The sequence below is a fragment of the Equus przewalskii genome, chromosome 1 (genome assembly GCF_037783145.1).
Source record: "Equus przewalskii isolate Varuska chromosome 1, EquPr2, whole genome shotgun sequence".
Lineage (NCBI taxonomy): Eukaryota > Metazoa > Chordata > Mammalia > Perissodactyla > Equidae > Equus > Equus przewalskii.
The window spans coordinates 113,792,895-113,811,299 of NC_091831.1; the positions used below are offsets into that span (position 1 = coordinate 113,792,895).

At 41.3% G+C, this 18,405-nt stretch overlaps 1 protein-coding gene across 3 annotated transcripts in view; it reads right to left on the reverse strand.

The window, feature by feature from the left end:
• OCA2 (OCA2 melanosomal transmembrane protein) overlaps nucleotides 1-18,405 on the reverse strand; it is a 359,156-nt gene that overhangs the window by 258,851 nt on the left and 81,900 nt on the right. For all 3 annotated transcript variants that reach the window (XM_070572284.1, XM_070572292.1, XM_070572298.1), the window contains 3 exons: nucleotides 17,138-17,298; nucleotides 15,247-15,329; nucleotides 13,821-13,974 (listed from right to left, as the gene is read on the reverse strand). In XM_070572284.1, the coding sequence (XP_070428385.1) occupies nucleotides 13,821-13,974; nucleotides 15,247-15,329; nucleotides 17,138-17,298 (398 nt within the window). The remainder of the gene's footprint in view (nucleotides 1-13,820; nucleotides 13,975-15,246; nucleotides 15,330-17,137; nucleotides 17,299-18,405) is intronic.

Consider the following 18,405-nt stretch of genomic DNA (forward strand, 5'->3'; position numbering starts at 1 on the left):
TTAGGCTATCAGCAGATTTCTCAGCAGAAATCCTACAGGCCAGGGGAGAGTGGAGTGACATATTCAAAGTGTCGAAAGATAAAGACATCCAGACAAGAATACTTGATCCAGAAAAGTTATCTTTCAGATATGAAGGAGAAATAAAGACTTTTCCAGACAAACAAAAGCTGAGGAAGTTCACCACCACTCCACCTGCCTTAGAAGAAACACTGAAAGGAGCTCTTCAATAATTAAAATTTTTTTTAAAAACCTGACTAAAAAATGGGTAGAGGAACTGAATAGACATTTTTCCAAAGAAGGCATACAAATGGCCAACAGGTACATGAGAAGATGCTCAACATCACTAAATATCAGGTAAATACAAATCAAAAACCAAAATGAGATATCACCTCACAAGCGTTAGCATGACTATCATCAAAAAGACAAGAGATAAGCGTTGGTGAGGATGTGGAGAAAAGGGAACCCTTGTGCACTGTTGGTGAGAACATAAATTGGTGTAGCCACTACAGAAAACAGTACGGAGGTTCCTCAAAAAATTAAAAATAGAACTACCATATGATCCAGCAATCCTACTTCTGGGTATATATCCAAAGAAAATGAAAATAAGATCTCAAAAACATATCTGCATGAGTCTCTGGTGACGTCAGTGGCATGGCAGAGGGAGCTCACCCGGGACTCTCTCCACTCCAAACTACAAGCAAAGAAGGAACAACTGAATATCAACCAATAATTCTAATAATACAGAGATCATCAGAGACCCACAGCAGCCAAAGGATGGAGGGCGGAGAGGCTGGAGCCACCCTTGGAGGAGCTGGAACAGGGTAAGAGAGAATTTCGCTCCCTCCCCTAGAGACTGCGATCACTGCTGCGGGTGTGGGAAGGAGCAGGGGAGTAGGCGGGCCGTGCATCCAGGGATCAACCAGGACTCCCACCACCCATGCAGCGGAAACCCGCTAACAGGGGAAAGCTTTCACATGCAGGGACCCCATCAAGCCAGGGCCCCGGGAAACCAGACAGCAAGAGCTGATCAGAATCCAGGTCTGTGTGCAAGAGAAAGTGGTCCTCCTTCCGGAACCCTCGCTGCACACTGCCATTGCGGCTGAAGGCGGAGGGCTCCGAACACGTGGCTCTCGACCTCCATCTAGTGGCGACAGGCTGTAACGGCAACCAAATAATACCATCATGCACTAAAAGCGCTCCTCTACCATTCAGCAATTTATGAAAGCTCCAGACCAGAAGGAAAACAATAAAAACACAGAATTAAGTCCTGAGGACTTGGAAATAGGTAAACTAAGTGAAAATGAGTTCAGAGTAGCTATCATGAAAAAACTCAATCAGGTAGAGGGAAAGGTAGAGAAACAAGTCAACGAGTTCTGGAGCTACTTCACAAAAGAGATTGAAACCATAAAGAAGAATCAATCAGAAATACTAGAGATGAAAAATACAATGGATCAGATAAAACAGAATACAGATTCCCTGAATGCACGTGTAGACACCATAGAGGAGAAAATTAGCATAATCGAAGATAGACAGGCTGAATGGTTCGAGACAGAGGAAGAAAGAGAACTAAGAATTTTTAAAAAATGAAGAAAATCTCAGAGAAATGTCAGATTCAATGAGGAAATCCAACTTAAGAATTATCAGAATCTCTGAGGGGGTGGAAAAGGAAAATGGAACAGAAACTGTGCTCAAAGAAATAATAGAAGAAAATTTCCCAAATCTATGGATTGAGGGAGAAATGTGGGTGGAGGAAGTTTTCAGATCTCCTAGATTGTCAATGTAAAATGCAAGGCATATAGTAGTAAAAATGGCAAAAATGAAGGACAAAGAAAGAATACTCAGGGCAGCAAGGCAGAAAAAAATAACCTACAAAGGAACTCCTATCACACTTTCAGCAGCTTCCTCTACAGAAACCATACAAGCTAGGAGAGAATGGAATGACATATTCAAAACTTTAAAGGATAAAAATCTTCAGCCAAGAATATTCTATCCAGCAAAAATATCCTTCAGATATAAGGGAGAAATTAAATCTTTTCCAGACAAACAAAAGCTAAGGGACTTTGTAACCAAAAGACCTCCACTACAAGAAATCTTCAAGAAGGTTCTCATACTTGAAAAAAGAAAAAAAGGGAGAAAGGTGTCACAAAACACAGAGTAGGGAGACAAAAAGATAGAACCTGAATAGGATAGCAAATATTCAACTATAGCATTAAGATAAAGGGAAGGAAACCAACAGGCAAGGATGATCTTATCACTCTAACCACAAACAACACAAGTTGGAATAAGAGATGAAAATAATAATTTAGGAGGGGAGGAGGAAAGGGACTAAATCAGTCTAGGCCAAGTAAGTAAGAGACCCCCAGAAAATGGACTATGTTATACAGGAGACTCTGAATACAAACTTCATGGTAGCCACTAAACTAAAAAACAGAACAGAGACACAAAACATAAATAAGGAAAAATCTAAGAAACCCAGCATAAGAAATTGCAAAAGCCAATGGGTAGGCTAAAACACATAGGACGAGACAGAAAGGAAACAGAGGAAAACCAGAAAACGAGCAACAGAATGACAGCATTAAGCCCTCATGCATCAATAATCACTCTCAATGTAAACGGATTGAACTCTCCAATAAAAAGACACAAAGTGGCAAAATGGATTAGAGAACAACATTCAACAATTTGTTGCCTCCAGGAAACACACCTCAGCCCCAAGGACAAACACAGGCTCAGAGTGAAGACAAGACTCCAAGTTAACAGCAAGCAAAAGAAAGCAGGTGTCACAATGCTTATATCAGACAACACCAATTTCAAAATAAGGCAGGTGAAGAGAGACATAGAGGGCCAATATATAATGATCAAAGGGACACTTCATCAAGAAGAAATAACGCTTATAAATATCTATACATGCAACACAGGAGCACCTAAGTTCATAAAGCAACTATTAACAAACCTAAAGAAGATATCAAAAATAACACAATAGTAGTAGGGGACCTCAACATCCCACTCACATCAATGGACAGATCATCTAGACAGAAAATCAACAAGGAAACAGTGGAGCTAAATGAAAGGCTAAAACAATTGGACTTAATATACATATATAGAACACTCCATCCAAAAACAGCAGAATACACATTCTTGTCAAATGTGCAGGGAACATTCTCAAGGATAGACCATATGTTGGGAAACAAGGCAAGCCTCTACAAATCTAAAAAAATTGAAATAATAACAAGCATTTTCTCCAATCATAATGCTATGAAGCTAGAAATAGTTACAGGAAAAAAGCTGAAAAAGGTACAAGGATGTGGAGACTAAACAAGATGCTATTGAACAAGCAATGGATCATTGAAGACATTAAAGAAGAAATCAAAAAATACCTGAAGACACATGAAAATGATAACATGCCATGTCAACTTATATGCGATACAGCAAAAGCTGTATTAAGAGGAAAATTAATCACAATTCAGGAACATCTTAACAAACAAGAAAAATCCCAAATAAGCAATCTTAAACTACACCTAACTGAATTAGAAAAAGAAGAACAAACAAGGCCCAAAGTTGCAGGGTATGAAATCAATTTGCATAAAACAGTAGCATTTCTATACTCTAATAAAGAACTAACAGAAAAAGAACTCAAGAACACAACTCCATTCACAACTGCTACAAAAAGAAGAAAATACCTCAGGGTGAATTTAACTAAGGAAATGAAAGACCTATACAATGGAAATTACAAGGCTTTTCTGAAAGAAATGGATGACGACATAAAGAGATGGAAAGACATTCCATGCACATGGATTGGAAGAATAAATATAGTTAAAATGTCCAATCTACCTAAAGCAATCTACAGATTCAACGCTATCCCAATCAGAATCCCAATGACATTCTTTACAGAAATAGAACAAAGAATCCTAAAATTCAGATGGGGCAAAAAAAGACCCCGAATTGCTAAAGCAATCCTGAGAAAAAAGAACAAAACTGGAGGCATCACAATCCCTGACTTCCAAACATACTACCAAGCTACAGTAATCAAAACAGCATGGTACTGGTACAAAAACAGGTGCACAGATCAATGGAACAGAATTGAAAGCCCAGAAATAAAACCACACATCTATGGACAGCTAATCTTCGACAAACGAGCTGAGAACATGCAATGGAGAAAAGAAAGTCTTTTCAACAAATGGTGCTGGGAAAACTGGAAAGCCACGTGTAAAAGAATGAAAATTGACCATTCTTTCTCACCATTCACCAAAATAAACTCAAAATGGATCAAAAACCTATAGCTGAGACCTGAAACCATAAGGCTTCTAGAAGAAAATGTAGGCAGTACACTCTTTGACATCAGTATTAAAAGGATCTTTTCGGACACCATGTCTTCTCAGACAAGGAAAACAATAGAAAGAATAAACAAATGGGACTTCATCAGACTAAAGAGCTTCTTCAAGGCAAATGAAAACAGGATTGAAACAAAAAAACAACTCACTAACTGGGAAAAAAATATTTGCAAGTCATACATCTGACAAAGGCTTAATATCCATAATATATAAAGAACTCACACAACTCAAGAACAAAAAATCAAACAACTTGATCAAAAAATGGGCAGGAGACATGAACAGACATTTCTCCAAAGAATATATACTGATGGCCAATAGGCACATGAAAAGATGTTCATCATCGCTGATCATCAGGGAAATGCAAATCAAAACTACACTGAGATACCACCTTTCATCCATTAGAATGACAAAAATATCTAAAACTAATAGTAACAAATGTTGGAGAGGTTGTGGAGAAAAAGGAACCCTCACACACTGCTGTTGGGAATGCAAACTGGTGCAGCCACCATGGAAAACAGTACGGAGATTCCTCAAAAAATTAAAAATAGAACTACCATACGACCCAGCTATTCCACTACTGGATATCTATCCAAAGAGCTTGAAGTCAGCGATTCCAAAAGTCCTATGCACCCCAGTGTTCACTGCAGCATTATTTACAATAGCCAAGATGTGGAAGCAACTTAAGTGCCCATCAACAGATGATGGATAAAGAAGATGTGGTATATATATACAATGGAATACTACTCAGCTGTAAAACAGAACAAAATCATCCCATTTGCAACAACATGGATGGACCTTGAGGGAATTATGTTAAGTGAAATAAGTCAGATAGAGAAAGACAATCTCTGTATGACTCCACTCATCTGAGGAATTTAAACATGTGGACAAAGAGAACAGATTAGTGGCTACCAGGGCAAAAGTGGGGTGGGGAGTGGGCACAAAGGGTGAAGGGGTGCACCTACAACACAACTGACAAACAATAATGTACAACCGAAATTTCACAAGATTGTAACCTATCATTAACTCAAAAAAAAAAAAACCATATCTACACCTCCACATTCAGTGCAGCATTATTCACAATAGCCAATATATGGAAACAACCTAAGTGTCCATGAATGGATGAATGGATAAAGAAGATGTGGGTGTGGGTGTGGGTGTGTGTCTGTGGGTGTGGGTATAATGGGATATCATTCAGCCATGAGAAAAAGGGAAATCCTGCCATCTGGAACAAGGCGTATGGACCTTGAAGGCTTTATGATAAGTGAGATAAGTCAGGCAGAGAAAGACAAATACTGAAGGCTATCATTTATATGTGGAATCTAAAAAAGCCAAACTTGTAGAAGCAGAGTCAACTGGTGATTACAAGGGGTGGGGCAGGTGGGGGAGTTTGGGAGATGTTGGTCAAAGGGTACAACTGGAAGATGAATAAGTTCTTGAGATCTAATGCACAGCATAGTAATTAGAGTCCACAACAGCATATTAAAAACTTCAAAGTTGCTAAAAGACTAGATCTTAATTGTTCTCACCACATAAAAGACTTAATATTTATGTGACCTGATGGAGGAGTTAGCTAAAGCTACAGTGGCAATCATATTGCAATATATAAATGTTTGAAATCAACACATTGTACACCTTCAACTTACACAATGTTATACGTCAATTATACTTCTGTGCATTCCAGAGTTCCAGAGCTCTAAAACTGGAGAAAAACCACCAAAACAGAGTCTTTAAAGAACACACTGTCAGTAAATAAAATAACTCTCAAGAACAACAACAAAACAAACAAAAAAATGAGCTGTGCTATCAAGAGACTTACTCAAGCTAGACCATAAAAGCAGGAGGAACCCTGGTGGAGGGAGAGCCACCACAGTTCCCGTCACTCTCCCCTGCAGGTCGACCCTGACGCCATCTTCCCCCTTCGGCTCCCATCCCTCTCTGGTGTGGGATCAAGTCCCAAAGCACCAGAGAGAAGGTCCACGCTGGTCCACGCCCTGGGAAGTCTCAGGTGACACAGGAAAGGATGTAAGCCAATCCTTGTCCTCAGTGTGATGTGGCTGAGCCACACAAAGCATAACTGCCTGAGCGCCTGAGAAAGCACGGCAGTGCCTCCTGCACCCTGACCTGCCTCCCAGAGGAGGTCGTGTGGGAGGGGTACAGATGGGACTCAGCAAGGACTTGGGCATGGACACTCCCTGTGCGTGTGGTCAGGACTGATCTGCTCCCACTCCTGAGGGTACCCAGTCATGCAGAGAAACAACTCTCCAAACCAAGGGATGCAGGCGACAGGTCAGATCCTCCATCCCTGCCTCAGAGCAGCAGATCAGTGATCATGGGAGGTGAGCCAGTGACATGAAGGCGAAAGGAGCACTGGGGCTCATCACACACACACACACACACACTCAGTCTCACACTTGCATACACATACAGTCACACACCCTCACACCCTCACTAACACACACAGACACACAGTCTTGCACATTCATACAGTCTTATACACTCACATACCCTCTTCACGCTCACTCACACACATCATCTTACTTACACACATGCACACACAGACCCCAAATGTCCTTCCAACTGATTCCTCGAGCTCACAGCATTAAGATTTTTGTATTACAAATAGGCCCTGACTGATCATCAAACTGCAGGAGAGGCAAGCCTCCCCTCTGAACCTCAGATTTCTTCCTGTATATAAAAGGGGAGTCATCACCTTGAATTATCACACACTACTACTCATGTCAATTACAGAACCAACAGGCAAAATTGCTAATCACTACCCCAGTAGGAGGAAGGAAGATTTCCTTTTTGCCCACCCTGAACTCTGGCTTTCCACCAATAGATTTTCTTTCAAAACGACTCCTCCTAATGTCCTCCTTTTTCTCTACAAAGCAATGTTCCTCTCCTTTGTTTGCTGGACTTGCTTATGGTTTTTGCTATAGCTTACTTGTCCCAAATGGCAATTCTTCTGCTATTCCAAAATAAACCCATTTTTCTAGTAAAATAAACAGCCATTTTATTTATTTAGGTCAACAGAAGGAAAAGAAAAATACTTCCAGAATGAGGCAATGGAGCCTGCAAGAGAAAGTTTGCCAGATGTTACCAGAAGCAATATGTTTCGTGAATCTCAATACTGCCTTCTCAGCAATAAGAAGAGGCTTTCAGACAAAGGGAAATGAAATAGGGGGCAGAGCCATTGGCCACAGTGGTAATTTAAATTTCAGCCATGCAAATCATAATAACAAAAATTAGGAAAACCTAACTTGAAGGTTTCCATTGCAAAACAACATTGTGGTACGTGCATTGCTTTCTGAAATACGGCATCTCCTCTCTCTCCAAATGCACTTCCCATTTCTGTAAATTAACAGAGACCCCCAGAAGACTAAAGGTGTTCTTTATTTATCTCTCTTGAATTTCATTTCACAGTTAATTTCTAAACCAAATACTACATGGGCTCCCAGATTAAACATGAAAGGACCCAGAGCAATGAGACATGATCTCACACAAACGCTGCATCACTTTGCTTCAATTAGATAAAGTGGGTGAAAGGGAAAGAAAAGCCTGTGTGTTTCCAGCAGAAAGGAGCCTATGGTTGCAAACCTTCTTAAAACATAATTCCAGGGGTTGGATAAGGGGCACATGGGGAAAAGTATTATTTCCTTTATGTTGTGAAATATTTTTCATGAAGATTGTGTCAGACTGTTTTAATATGATTTCATATTAAGTATAAGAGCATAGAAGCCTTAGCTGTGATAATAGCATTTTCAGAACGCTGCACTGGGAAATCTCTGGGGAAGCCCTATTAGAGATGCAAAGTTCAAGAATTAGGAAGGTCAGTTCAATTTTGTTCTTTGGGGCTTTCAACAAGAGCTACTTTAGAAGGATGAGAAATATGATCCCAAAACCTCAGGTAAGAAAGTGCCAATCAGGATTATCTGCAGGACCAGAAGTTTAAATAACCCAAGGAATTTTCCGAAATGATTTTTATCCCATCAAGCTATTAAAAGGCCAAAGGGAACTCTGGCTTACACTTTATTCCCACTCAGTCACTCTTGGGTCAGAGGTAGATGATGCTCCTGCTCCCAGGAGCCAGGTTAGACCAGACCCAGAGTAGGACTTCGGCCCCTGGTAAAATATCTAAAGATGCTCTGGAAACATTCTTGTTTAATAAATCTTTACTTAACACTTACTCTATACCAGGCACTGTCTGAGGCACCAGGAAGTGATACTGAACAAAACCAGCAGACAACATACATAAGTGAGTGAACTAAATGGCACACTAGAAAGTGATAAGTGTGACACATCTACTGCAGAGTGGGCCAAGAGGGATCAGGGAACATACAATGTGTATGGAGAGCAGCTGGCAGCAGCAGGTATTCACCAACATAGATCATAACCCTGGAGCATAAAAAAAATTTCAACCAATTTAAAGAACTGAAGTCATACAGAGTAAGTTCTCTGGCCACAAATGAATCAAACTATAATTCAGTAACACAAAGGCAACAAGAAAATCTCTAAACATTTAGAAATTTTAAAACACACTTCTAAATAATCTATGAGTCAAGGAGGAAGGCTCAAGGGAGATTTTAAAAACTGAGAGAACTAAATAAAACTGAAAGTACAACATATCAAAATCTGTAAGATGCAACTAAAGAAGTGTTGAGAGGGAAAATTATAGCAATAAATATCCAAGTTAGAAAAGAGAGATTTTTTTCCAGGTATGCAAGGCTGGTCCAATGTTCTAAAATAAATCAATGTAATCCACCATATCAAATAGCTAATGAAGAAAATCAATTGACACAAAAAAGTCACTAATGAAACACAACACCTAATAACAGTAAAAAAAAAAAACAAACTCTCAGTACACTAGGAAAAGAAAAGAACTTCCTCAATTTCATAAAGAGCATCTACAAAATAGACAGCTAACTTTATACTTAATGGTGAAAGACTGAATGTTTTCCCTTTAAAATAAAGAACAGGAAAGGACACCCACTCTCACCACTCTTATTTTAGCCACTGCAACAAAGAAAGAAAAGAAAATTAAAGGCATAAGGATTTGAAAATAAGGAATAAAACCATTCCTATAGCAAATTACATGATTGTATACATAAAAAATCCCACAGAATCTACAGAAAACTCCAAGAACTAATAAGTAAATTAAAAATATTATTAGTATTGTTATTAACAATAAAGTAACAGAATACAAGATCAATATACAAAAATCAATTGCATTTATATATACTGAGAATGAAAAAATGGAAATCAAAATAAAAACACAATCCAATTTACAATTGCTCCAAAGAAAAACAAATAGTTATAAATTTAACAAAACATGTACATGATGCATGTGATGAAAAATTATAAAAGAAATCAAAGAAGACCTACATAGATGGGGAGATATACCATGTTCATGGACTTCAAGGCCATTCTAAGATATATATGGAAAGAGAAAGGCCATAAAGTAGCCAAAAAAATTTTGAGGGAAAAAAAGTGGGAGGATCCCTCTTCCCAATGTCAACACTTATGATATATATGCAGTAATCAAGATAGCGTGGTACTGGTGGAAGAATAGACACCGAGATCAATGGGACAGAATAAATAACTCAGAAGTATAGCCACACAAATATGGCCAATTAGCTTTTAACAAAGAAGTAAAAGCAATTCAAGAAACTTCCAATAAACTTTTTAACAAATAGTGCTGGAGCAATTAGACATCCATAGGTTAAAAAATGGATCTCCCTCTAAAGGTCACACTTTGAAAAAAAACTCAAAATTGATCATGGACTTAAACAGAAAAAGGAAAACTACAAAACTTTTACTTTTAAAAAAAAGTAAAAGTGTAAAAAAAATGCAAAAAATAAAAATTTTAGGAAAGAACATAGGAAAAAATCTTTGGGACCTAAGTCTAGGCAAAGAGTTCTTAAACTTGACACCAAAAGCACAATCTATAAAAGGAAAAATTTATCAACTAGACTGAGAGAAAATATTTGCAAACCACATATCTAACAAGACCTTATATCTAGAATACACAAAGAACACTTAAAACTCAACATTAAAAAACCATTTTTAAATGTTCATGTAGCTTTGTTTGTAATAGTCCCACACTGAAAAAAACATTTTTAACCATTCAAAGGATGAATGCTTAAACAAACCACTCCACCTATACCATGAAATGTTATTCAGTAACAAAAAGGAACAAACTATGGATATATGCAACAATTTAGACGAACCTCAAGGAAATCGTACTGAGTGAATAAAGCCAATAACAAAAGAATACATACTACCTTATTGCATTATAAAGCATTGGTGAAATAACATAATGGTAGAGAGGGAAAACAGATTAGTAGTGGCCAGGCCTTAGGAATGGTGGGGAAGGGGCTGGGTGTGGCTATACGGGGCTATCACAGGGAGCCTGTGGTGAGGGTACAGTTGAGTATCTTTACTGTGGTGCTGGTTACACAAGGCTAAAGATATAAAATTACATAGATCCATACGTGCACACACACACACAAATGAGTGTATGTATAACCATTGAAATCTGAATAAGCTCTATGGATCATACCAATGTCAATTTCTTGGTCTTGGTACAGAACCACAGTTGTGAAATAACACGTTAACATTGAGGGAGGCTGGGGAAGGGTGCACGGGACTTCCCTGTACATTTCTTTGCAACCTCCAGTGAATCTGTAATTATTTCAAAACAAAAAAGATTTTTTAAATAGACAATATAGCCAGAAGATTATAATATGGAGCAGCTGGGAGGTGATGCCTTATCCTACGGGGCACCAGTTCATCTCACTGACTAACAAGGAGTCCAAGGGTGCCCTCAATGAGCCAATATCAATGAACAAATGTATTTGGTTTCTTCTCACCTGTGGTTTCTGCCAGGGTAGAAGCCATGTTGAATTGGTGTCTTTATAGAACTTTTATAACCTCAGGATGGCTGTTGGGAGGGAGCGAAAGGGTTTTTTTTTTTCTGAATGGCTATTAATAATGGCTATTAATTAATGAAAGATTAATAAATATTTACAAACTATATAATTTTCAAAAGTTGTGCAATTATACAAAAAAAAAATACAAACCTTAGAATAACAGAGAAGTCTTTTCAAAAATAAATTGGCACTGGACTATATTTTTTTGATTACTAGTGACTAACTGATTAAAGCACATTGAATTTATTAAATCCATAAGTTCAAAATGATATTCAGAAAAACAGAAGAGAGACACAAACTCAGTGCACACCACCGGAAGTTGCTAAGGCAACAACTCACTACTATGAAAATCAACAATTAAAGAAAAATAATTTATGTTATATTTCTGGCATGTAATGAGTTTCACATTAAGGAAGTTGAGAGAAAGCTGTTCAATACAGAATGACATTTATAAATGCAGATAGAATGGAAGAATTAGAAAGTTTATTGTAAATGCTAATGAAGTTATTGATTTAGGCAATGGTCCCTGATATTAAAACCATTAGGAGCAAAGGTAAGAGGGAGCTTGACAATAAACAGGCCAGGCTGCCACCAGCTAAATTCACTGATCAATCTCAGCATCCCTGAAAGGGAGACATCCAGACATTACGCTCCTCCTCTTTGATGCAATTCAAACTCCCAGCACACCTGTGAAGTATGTAGGCCCCAAAAGTGAACCTGAAGGCTCCAGAAGTAAATTGCAGTCTGTAGGAAATAGAGAGGATCAAGTAACAAATTAATCCTATGAGGAACCCATCAGCCCAATCCAAGGTGCAGGATATTCTACAGAACAACAGAATAGGATTTTCCAACTAGATGGTGGGGCAGTAAAGACTTAACCTGCAGGCCTGAGGTTGCCATCATTAGAAGGGCCTTCAGAAGATCCTGCTCTAGGGTTGGCCCTTGGCTGGTATCTGGGTACTTGGCTTTGGAATGTTCCCTATGTTACCAAGTGATAAGGTTGTTCTGTGGGCATGGAGCACTGCATTCTGCTGCACCAGCATGCCGAGACTTTTTGTATAAAAAATGTTATTTATGGTTTTAATACCTGCCTTCCTTCTGGGAGGCTGGGACTTTGGCAGGCTAAGGGTGTCTGTGTGATAAGCCCCCAACAAAACTTTGGGCTCTGAGTCTCAAGCAGGCTTCCCTGGGCAGAAACAGTGCTGCTAGAGGAAGGGGCGTGTTCTGTGTGGACCCTTCCAGGAGAGGAGACCTTTCAGAAGCCTATTCTTGGACTCCTCTAGACTCTTCCTCATGAGTCTTCTCCCATTCCTGGTCATAGTAGTAGACCACAACCCAGAGCACAGCTTCCTCTGAGTCTGGGAGTCCTTCTAAAAACCCACAGAGTATGTGAGTGGTCATGGGAACCCCAAAACAATGATACTATTAATTGAAAAGAGAATAGAGCTGCTCTAGAATAAAAGAGACAGAAGAGATACAACTAAACCAATGAGTGGACCTTGTGGGACAACTGGGGGCTCAACTTCCTGGAGCTGACATTCCTCCCCAGGCAGACTAGACAACTGCAGGCAAACTTCTGGAACTTTTCTGGCCACTCCTCTCTCTGACGGCTGCAAGGCATTTCTGATACCTATCTGACACTCAAGAAGAAATACCCCTTCAGAACCACATCCTCTACTGATCTTCCAGGCTTGATCTACTGTAGCCAACAGACTCGTCAATGTGTTGCTGTAAATCTGGTTTCACAATTAAACCAATGATGGATCTACCGAGCCCAGACATGGTCTACATTCTGCTTCGTGCTATTAAAGTTAGAGCCACAATAAAAGTTTCCCAGAAACACTGAATTTATAGGACAGGAGATCATCTGTGAAAAGGCCCACTAGCTGAGTTGATGAAATGTAACAGATAATAATCCTTCCCCACATACCCCGAGGTCTCCTGAGTCCCCGTCATGCACACAATCCTATGAAGCAGGTCGGGGACATATGAACCTGCCCATCTTATAAGAAAATCCTGCATCTCAGAGAGGCTTATCACTTGTCCCCGCAGGGTCACACTTCCAGTGAGGGTGAGAAAATCCCATGCATATTCAGTTTTTTCAGGTAACTTTTGCCAGTGCCTGCCAAAACTCAGCTTGCATATGTCAGTTGTCAAGACTCAACAAATATTCCAGCACAAGTCAATTTTCTTCCTAGAATGAGGAAAATGTTATTTTTGAGGAAAGATACTATTGCAATTTGATTAAGAAGCAGGACTGAGGGGGCCAGCCTCATGGCTGAATGGTTAAGTTCATAGGTTCTGCTTCAGTGGCCCAGGATTTTGTGGGTTTGGATCCTGGGCACAGACATAGCACTGCTCATCAAGCCATGCTGATGTGGGATCCCACATAGCACAACCAGAAGGACCTACAACTAGAATATACAACTATGTGCTGGGGGGCTTTGGGGAGAAGAAGAAAAAGAAAAAAGAGAAGCAAGACTCAGACCATCCAGAGCACCCAAGTTAAAAGACACTTACTTGTGGGCACAGATGAATCTAGGAGAGCAAGCATGAAAGTTACCTCAAATATAATCAGCACGTAGACACCAGCAAGGATGACTGCGGCAATGGTCACTTGTGCCTCCACGCTTGCCCGGAGGTACTGATGAGCCATCAGAAGAGGAATAGCCGGGGTCTGCTGGAGGGAGGCTCGAATGCTGATGGAAACGGTGTCTCTGCAGAATGAAGCAAAAGTTTTACTGCTGGTAAGGGAAACAGACCTACATCAATAACTAGTGCCTGCTCCCTTGGTGTCTTTCCCAACATAAGTCATCCATGGCCATAACCAGGGCCCAAACTGACCTTAGAGTGATTCAACCCAATGCCTGACCTGGCAGGAGAGGAGCTCTGAGCATAGGTGAGCAGTGTGAGATGCCACCCCCGGCTCATGCCCAGGCCCATCTGATGTAGGCTCCTCAGCTCACATCAGGCAGCATCTGCCTCACTGCAGGTGCCACTCCAACAATTAACAGGGAGCAGGGATGTTCACATTGGTTATAGCCATTTAATTTTCTCTCCTCCTCCTCACCACACACCTGACTGCTTTTCCCACTAACAAATAGCAAAGCCAACTTTTCTCACATGTGAGAAATTCAGAAAATGACCATGTGCACCCTGAGAACACGTAGACAGGTTGTCACTGATAGCAGGGAAAAACCACCAAGAAGCATGCAAGTAATCAACAGTATGTGGCCTGCTGACACTATAGCACTTTCCTGAATGTTCAGTCAGTAACTGTTCTGACCTGAATTGTGTCTCCCCAAAATTCATACATTGGCATCCTAACACTCAGTACTTCAGAATGTGACCGTTTGGAGACAGAGTCTCTACAGAGGTGATTAATTTAAAATGAGGCTGTTATGGTGGCCCTAATCCAATCTGACTGGTGTCCTTATAAGAAGAGGAGATTGGGACACAGACACATACAGAGGGAATGTGAAAACACCGCAAGAAGATGGCCATCTACATGCCAAAGAGAGAATCCTCAGAAGAGACGAACCCTGCTGACACCTTAAGGAAATAAATTTCTCTTGTTTAAGTCACTCAGTCTGTGGTATTTGTTATGGGAGGCCTAGCAAACTCACACAATAACCAAGAGTGCAGACTTAATATAGAGTTGCATTAATTAGAAGAAAAAGACAGGATCCTAAAATTTCCTAGAACACCCATTGTATAGCTTCACAATATTAATGAAATTAAAGCATCATCTACAAAATATCATTTTCTGCCAAATGGACTCTGCAATCAACCCTCTTATCTCCTGACACGTGTGGTTAAGATGCCCTCGCACATCCTTCGTGTTCATTGCCTACGCAGGAAGAGCGACTCATCCGAGCCACATAACTGATCCAGCTATTTATGCCAAAAATCAGAGTCCCAGATCAAACTTCTTTAGGTGAACATGTCCCAGAGCACCCTCCCCCAAGACCTCCTCACCTAAGACTCACCTGCTTAGTACCTCAAAGGTCTTGCTCACCACCGAGCGCTCATTTCTTCTTGGGTTTAAAAATATTGTCCAATTATGAGTGACCTGTAAAAGTCAAAGGTAAAATCATGTTAAGGCTTTTAGCCTGAAAGTAAGCTGAGATCTGGCACTATTCAGTGTAGGTGCTGGTTTGGAGTAAGAAAAGGAGAAAGAGGAATAGCAAGGCCTCTTACGTGGCTCCCAGATCCCTGACACTAGAGCATGCCCAGGTGGTATAGAGCAGGAAATTTCCACAACTTGGAGGCTTTGCTTAAGAAAGAAGAATACGGAAGTATGAATACAGAATTTGTGTATGAAGGTCTAGAAGTAAACACAGATTTATTATGACACAAGGAAATCATTGCACGGTACTAGAGACTTGGAGTCTTTGAGGCCTCTGAGGCAACTAAGGAGAAATGCTTGCTTAGAACTGCTTCCTGCTCTAAAGCGGAGGCAGGAAACTCCACACCCATGTCACAGGGGCCCACAGGAGGGATGACCTGAGGACAGAGTTGCCTCTGCTGCAGGCAAATCCACCCCGGCATGTTCTTGTTGAGAGCAGGGTAGAGGAGAAACGAGTTGAGGGGACCAGTTATGAGCAGAGGGAGGGCTGACCAGGGCAGAGGTGGGTGGCCTGACTGAGAGGCCAGGGAACTTTATGGGAGGACAAGAATCTTGTTGCCCACAGATCATAAAGGAAACTGAAAATAGGAACTCTGAAATTGATCAAAGCATGAATGAGAGAACATAAGTTCTCTTAAAACACTTTGGTGTTTGGAAAAAGCATATTAGAAAAAAATCCTTTAGTAAAGATCTCTTGTGTTCTTTGTGTTTCTGGAGCTGGATTTACATGTGGGCTGCAGAGCAGGGAAGCTCCATACCAGCCCTTGGGCAGGCAGCTACGCCAGCAGGCTGCGAAAGGTCACGCCCTCCTCCACGCAAGGCTCATAGACAAAGCAGACAGAGGTGTGCCCACCCCATTTTTACGGAGGAGCCCTCAGCAGCAGGCTGTGCACTTGCATGTGTAAAAGCCGAGTTTACATCCTAAGACCACGGCCAGGGAGACCGGTTTAGAACATCAGTGCTGCACTGGCCACTGCCCGTAAAACTGCAGCCTTGTTCATAAGTAAGACCTTTGCTCTGTGGAGCCTGCTCTGCACAGCAGGAAAATGTGAGGAGTGCGGTAACCCATCAGATGCTCCATTTTGGATGACACAGCCTTGTGCACCAGCAGGGTTTTCTTCTATTGGTTATAACAGGGAAAACCTATGAACTAGGGATATGATTTCATACAGCAGTCAGCATCATAACCCAGGGGTGTCACCGAGGCTAGGAATTGGAGGATGGGTCAGGGTGCACAGAGAGGCGCCAGGCCTTGTCCGGGCTCTGCCATGGTGACAACACCACTAATGGCTCTCCCTGTCTTTGCAGGACAGGAACTGAAGTCTTTGTCTTCCAGATGCTGAGCACAGAACCTATCACTATGGAAGCTGAAGCTCAGGGACACCAAGCCCAGTCTGAGTCAAGTGTCCACAAACCCAAGGCAACAGTGGTGTTGGCGTGTCTTCTGTTCCATGAGGCAAGGCCCAGGTCCAACTGTACTTTAAGAAAAAAACCAAATGCATAATGTTTCCCTAAATTGCCCAGTAAAATCATTCTGAATAAGAAACTTGCAAGCCTGATTTTACTGAAATGGCCAAAGTTTTATAAATTGACTCAGAGAAAAGGGGAAAGAGAACCTCAAAGACAAAGACTTGCCTAATCTCGGTGTCATTGCCTTATGTTCTCCCATCAAACCCATTCAAAGGAAATTCAATTTATAAAGAGATGAAATGAGCTTTTACAATTCTGTTTAAATAACTTATAAGTGTAACCTGCTGTGGCCGCCGCCATCTGGAGCCTGGAGCGTCCACCTGAGTCACTTCCACCACGACGTGCTCTTCTCTCCCAGGACGACTTGAGCTGCCAGCCACCAGGGCCCCTGCCAGGTCCACCTGGAGCAGCGTGGAATCCACATGGCTGCTGAGGTTCACAGCTGGGGAAGCATCAAGTTGAACCACAAAACAAGGAGGAGAGGCCTAGGTCCTCCCCCCACCTGCCAAGTGAACACTCTCCTTGGAAGGTGCACAAAGAAATGCATGTCCAGGCTGTTTTCTCCAACTGCGCTGCTGCCCTTGACTGACCCTCCTTACCTCTTCAGCCCCTCACTCCTGACGTGTGCAATTGGTTCTACATTGTTTAACTGTGTTCATTTTGCATCCTCTGGTTTAATGTCTAAGTGGTGTCTCCCTGTCCTACTATCATCTCTGCTTCCTCTTTTTGCAGCCAGCATGAAACTCCTACCCAAGCTCCTGGACCCATAGATGAGTGGCAGACAGGATTGCTGCACAAATGAACAGACAGACCTATCCACTTCCATGCCCAAATCCTAAGGGCTCAGCCTCTACTTATAAGGTGAGAAATAACAAAGAGCACTGAAAATGAGAATTCTGAACCTCGCTAAATCAGTGCTGTCCACTGTGGTGAGAGGAGCGAAATCCCCTCAAAGATGTGAACGGCTCTTGACCAGGGAGAGTTATCAGGAAAGGAGGCTCCCTCCCTCAAAACATGATACTCACAGTGCTTATCCCCCCTGCAGCCTAGCCCCTCACCTCCCACATCCCACATTTGGGTGCTGTACAAGTGTAGGAGCCTGTGCTACACGGCCCTTCTCTCTGCTCCAGGCCAACTCCCACCTCTGCAGCAAGGTTCTGGGGGACACGACATGGAGTCTACACAGTGGCTGGCCCAGTCATTTTGACCCAGAAGAGACAACTTCTGTAGGTGGAAAAATGAATCTCAAAATGGTGTATGCTTTATGTGAGGTCTCAAAAGTCTTGGCAGCAGCTCACTGGTTGTGGGAGGATGCAGTAGCCAGTTCCTTTACTTTTCCTTAAAACCCTAAAAGAAACAGGTGGTTTATTAAGCAAACTTAGGCAGAAGGCAGAACTTCACTGCTGCCAGAGTGTCTACAGGATTTGCATTGAGTGTTGGGGAATGCCAGTGAATGGTTAATCCTTTTTCATTGTCTAGTTCCTCCATCAAAATGTAGTCATGCACCACATAATGGCATTTCGGTAATGACAAACTGCATATTCGATAG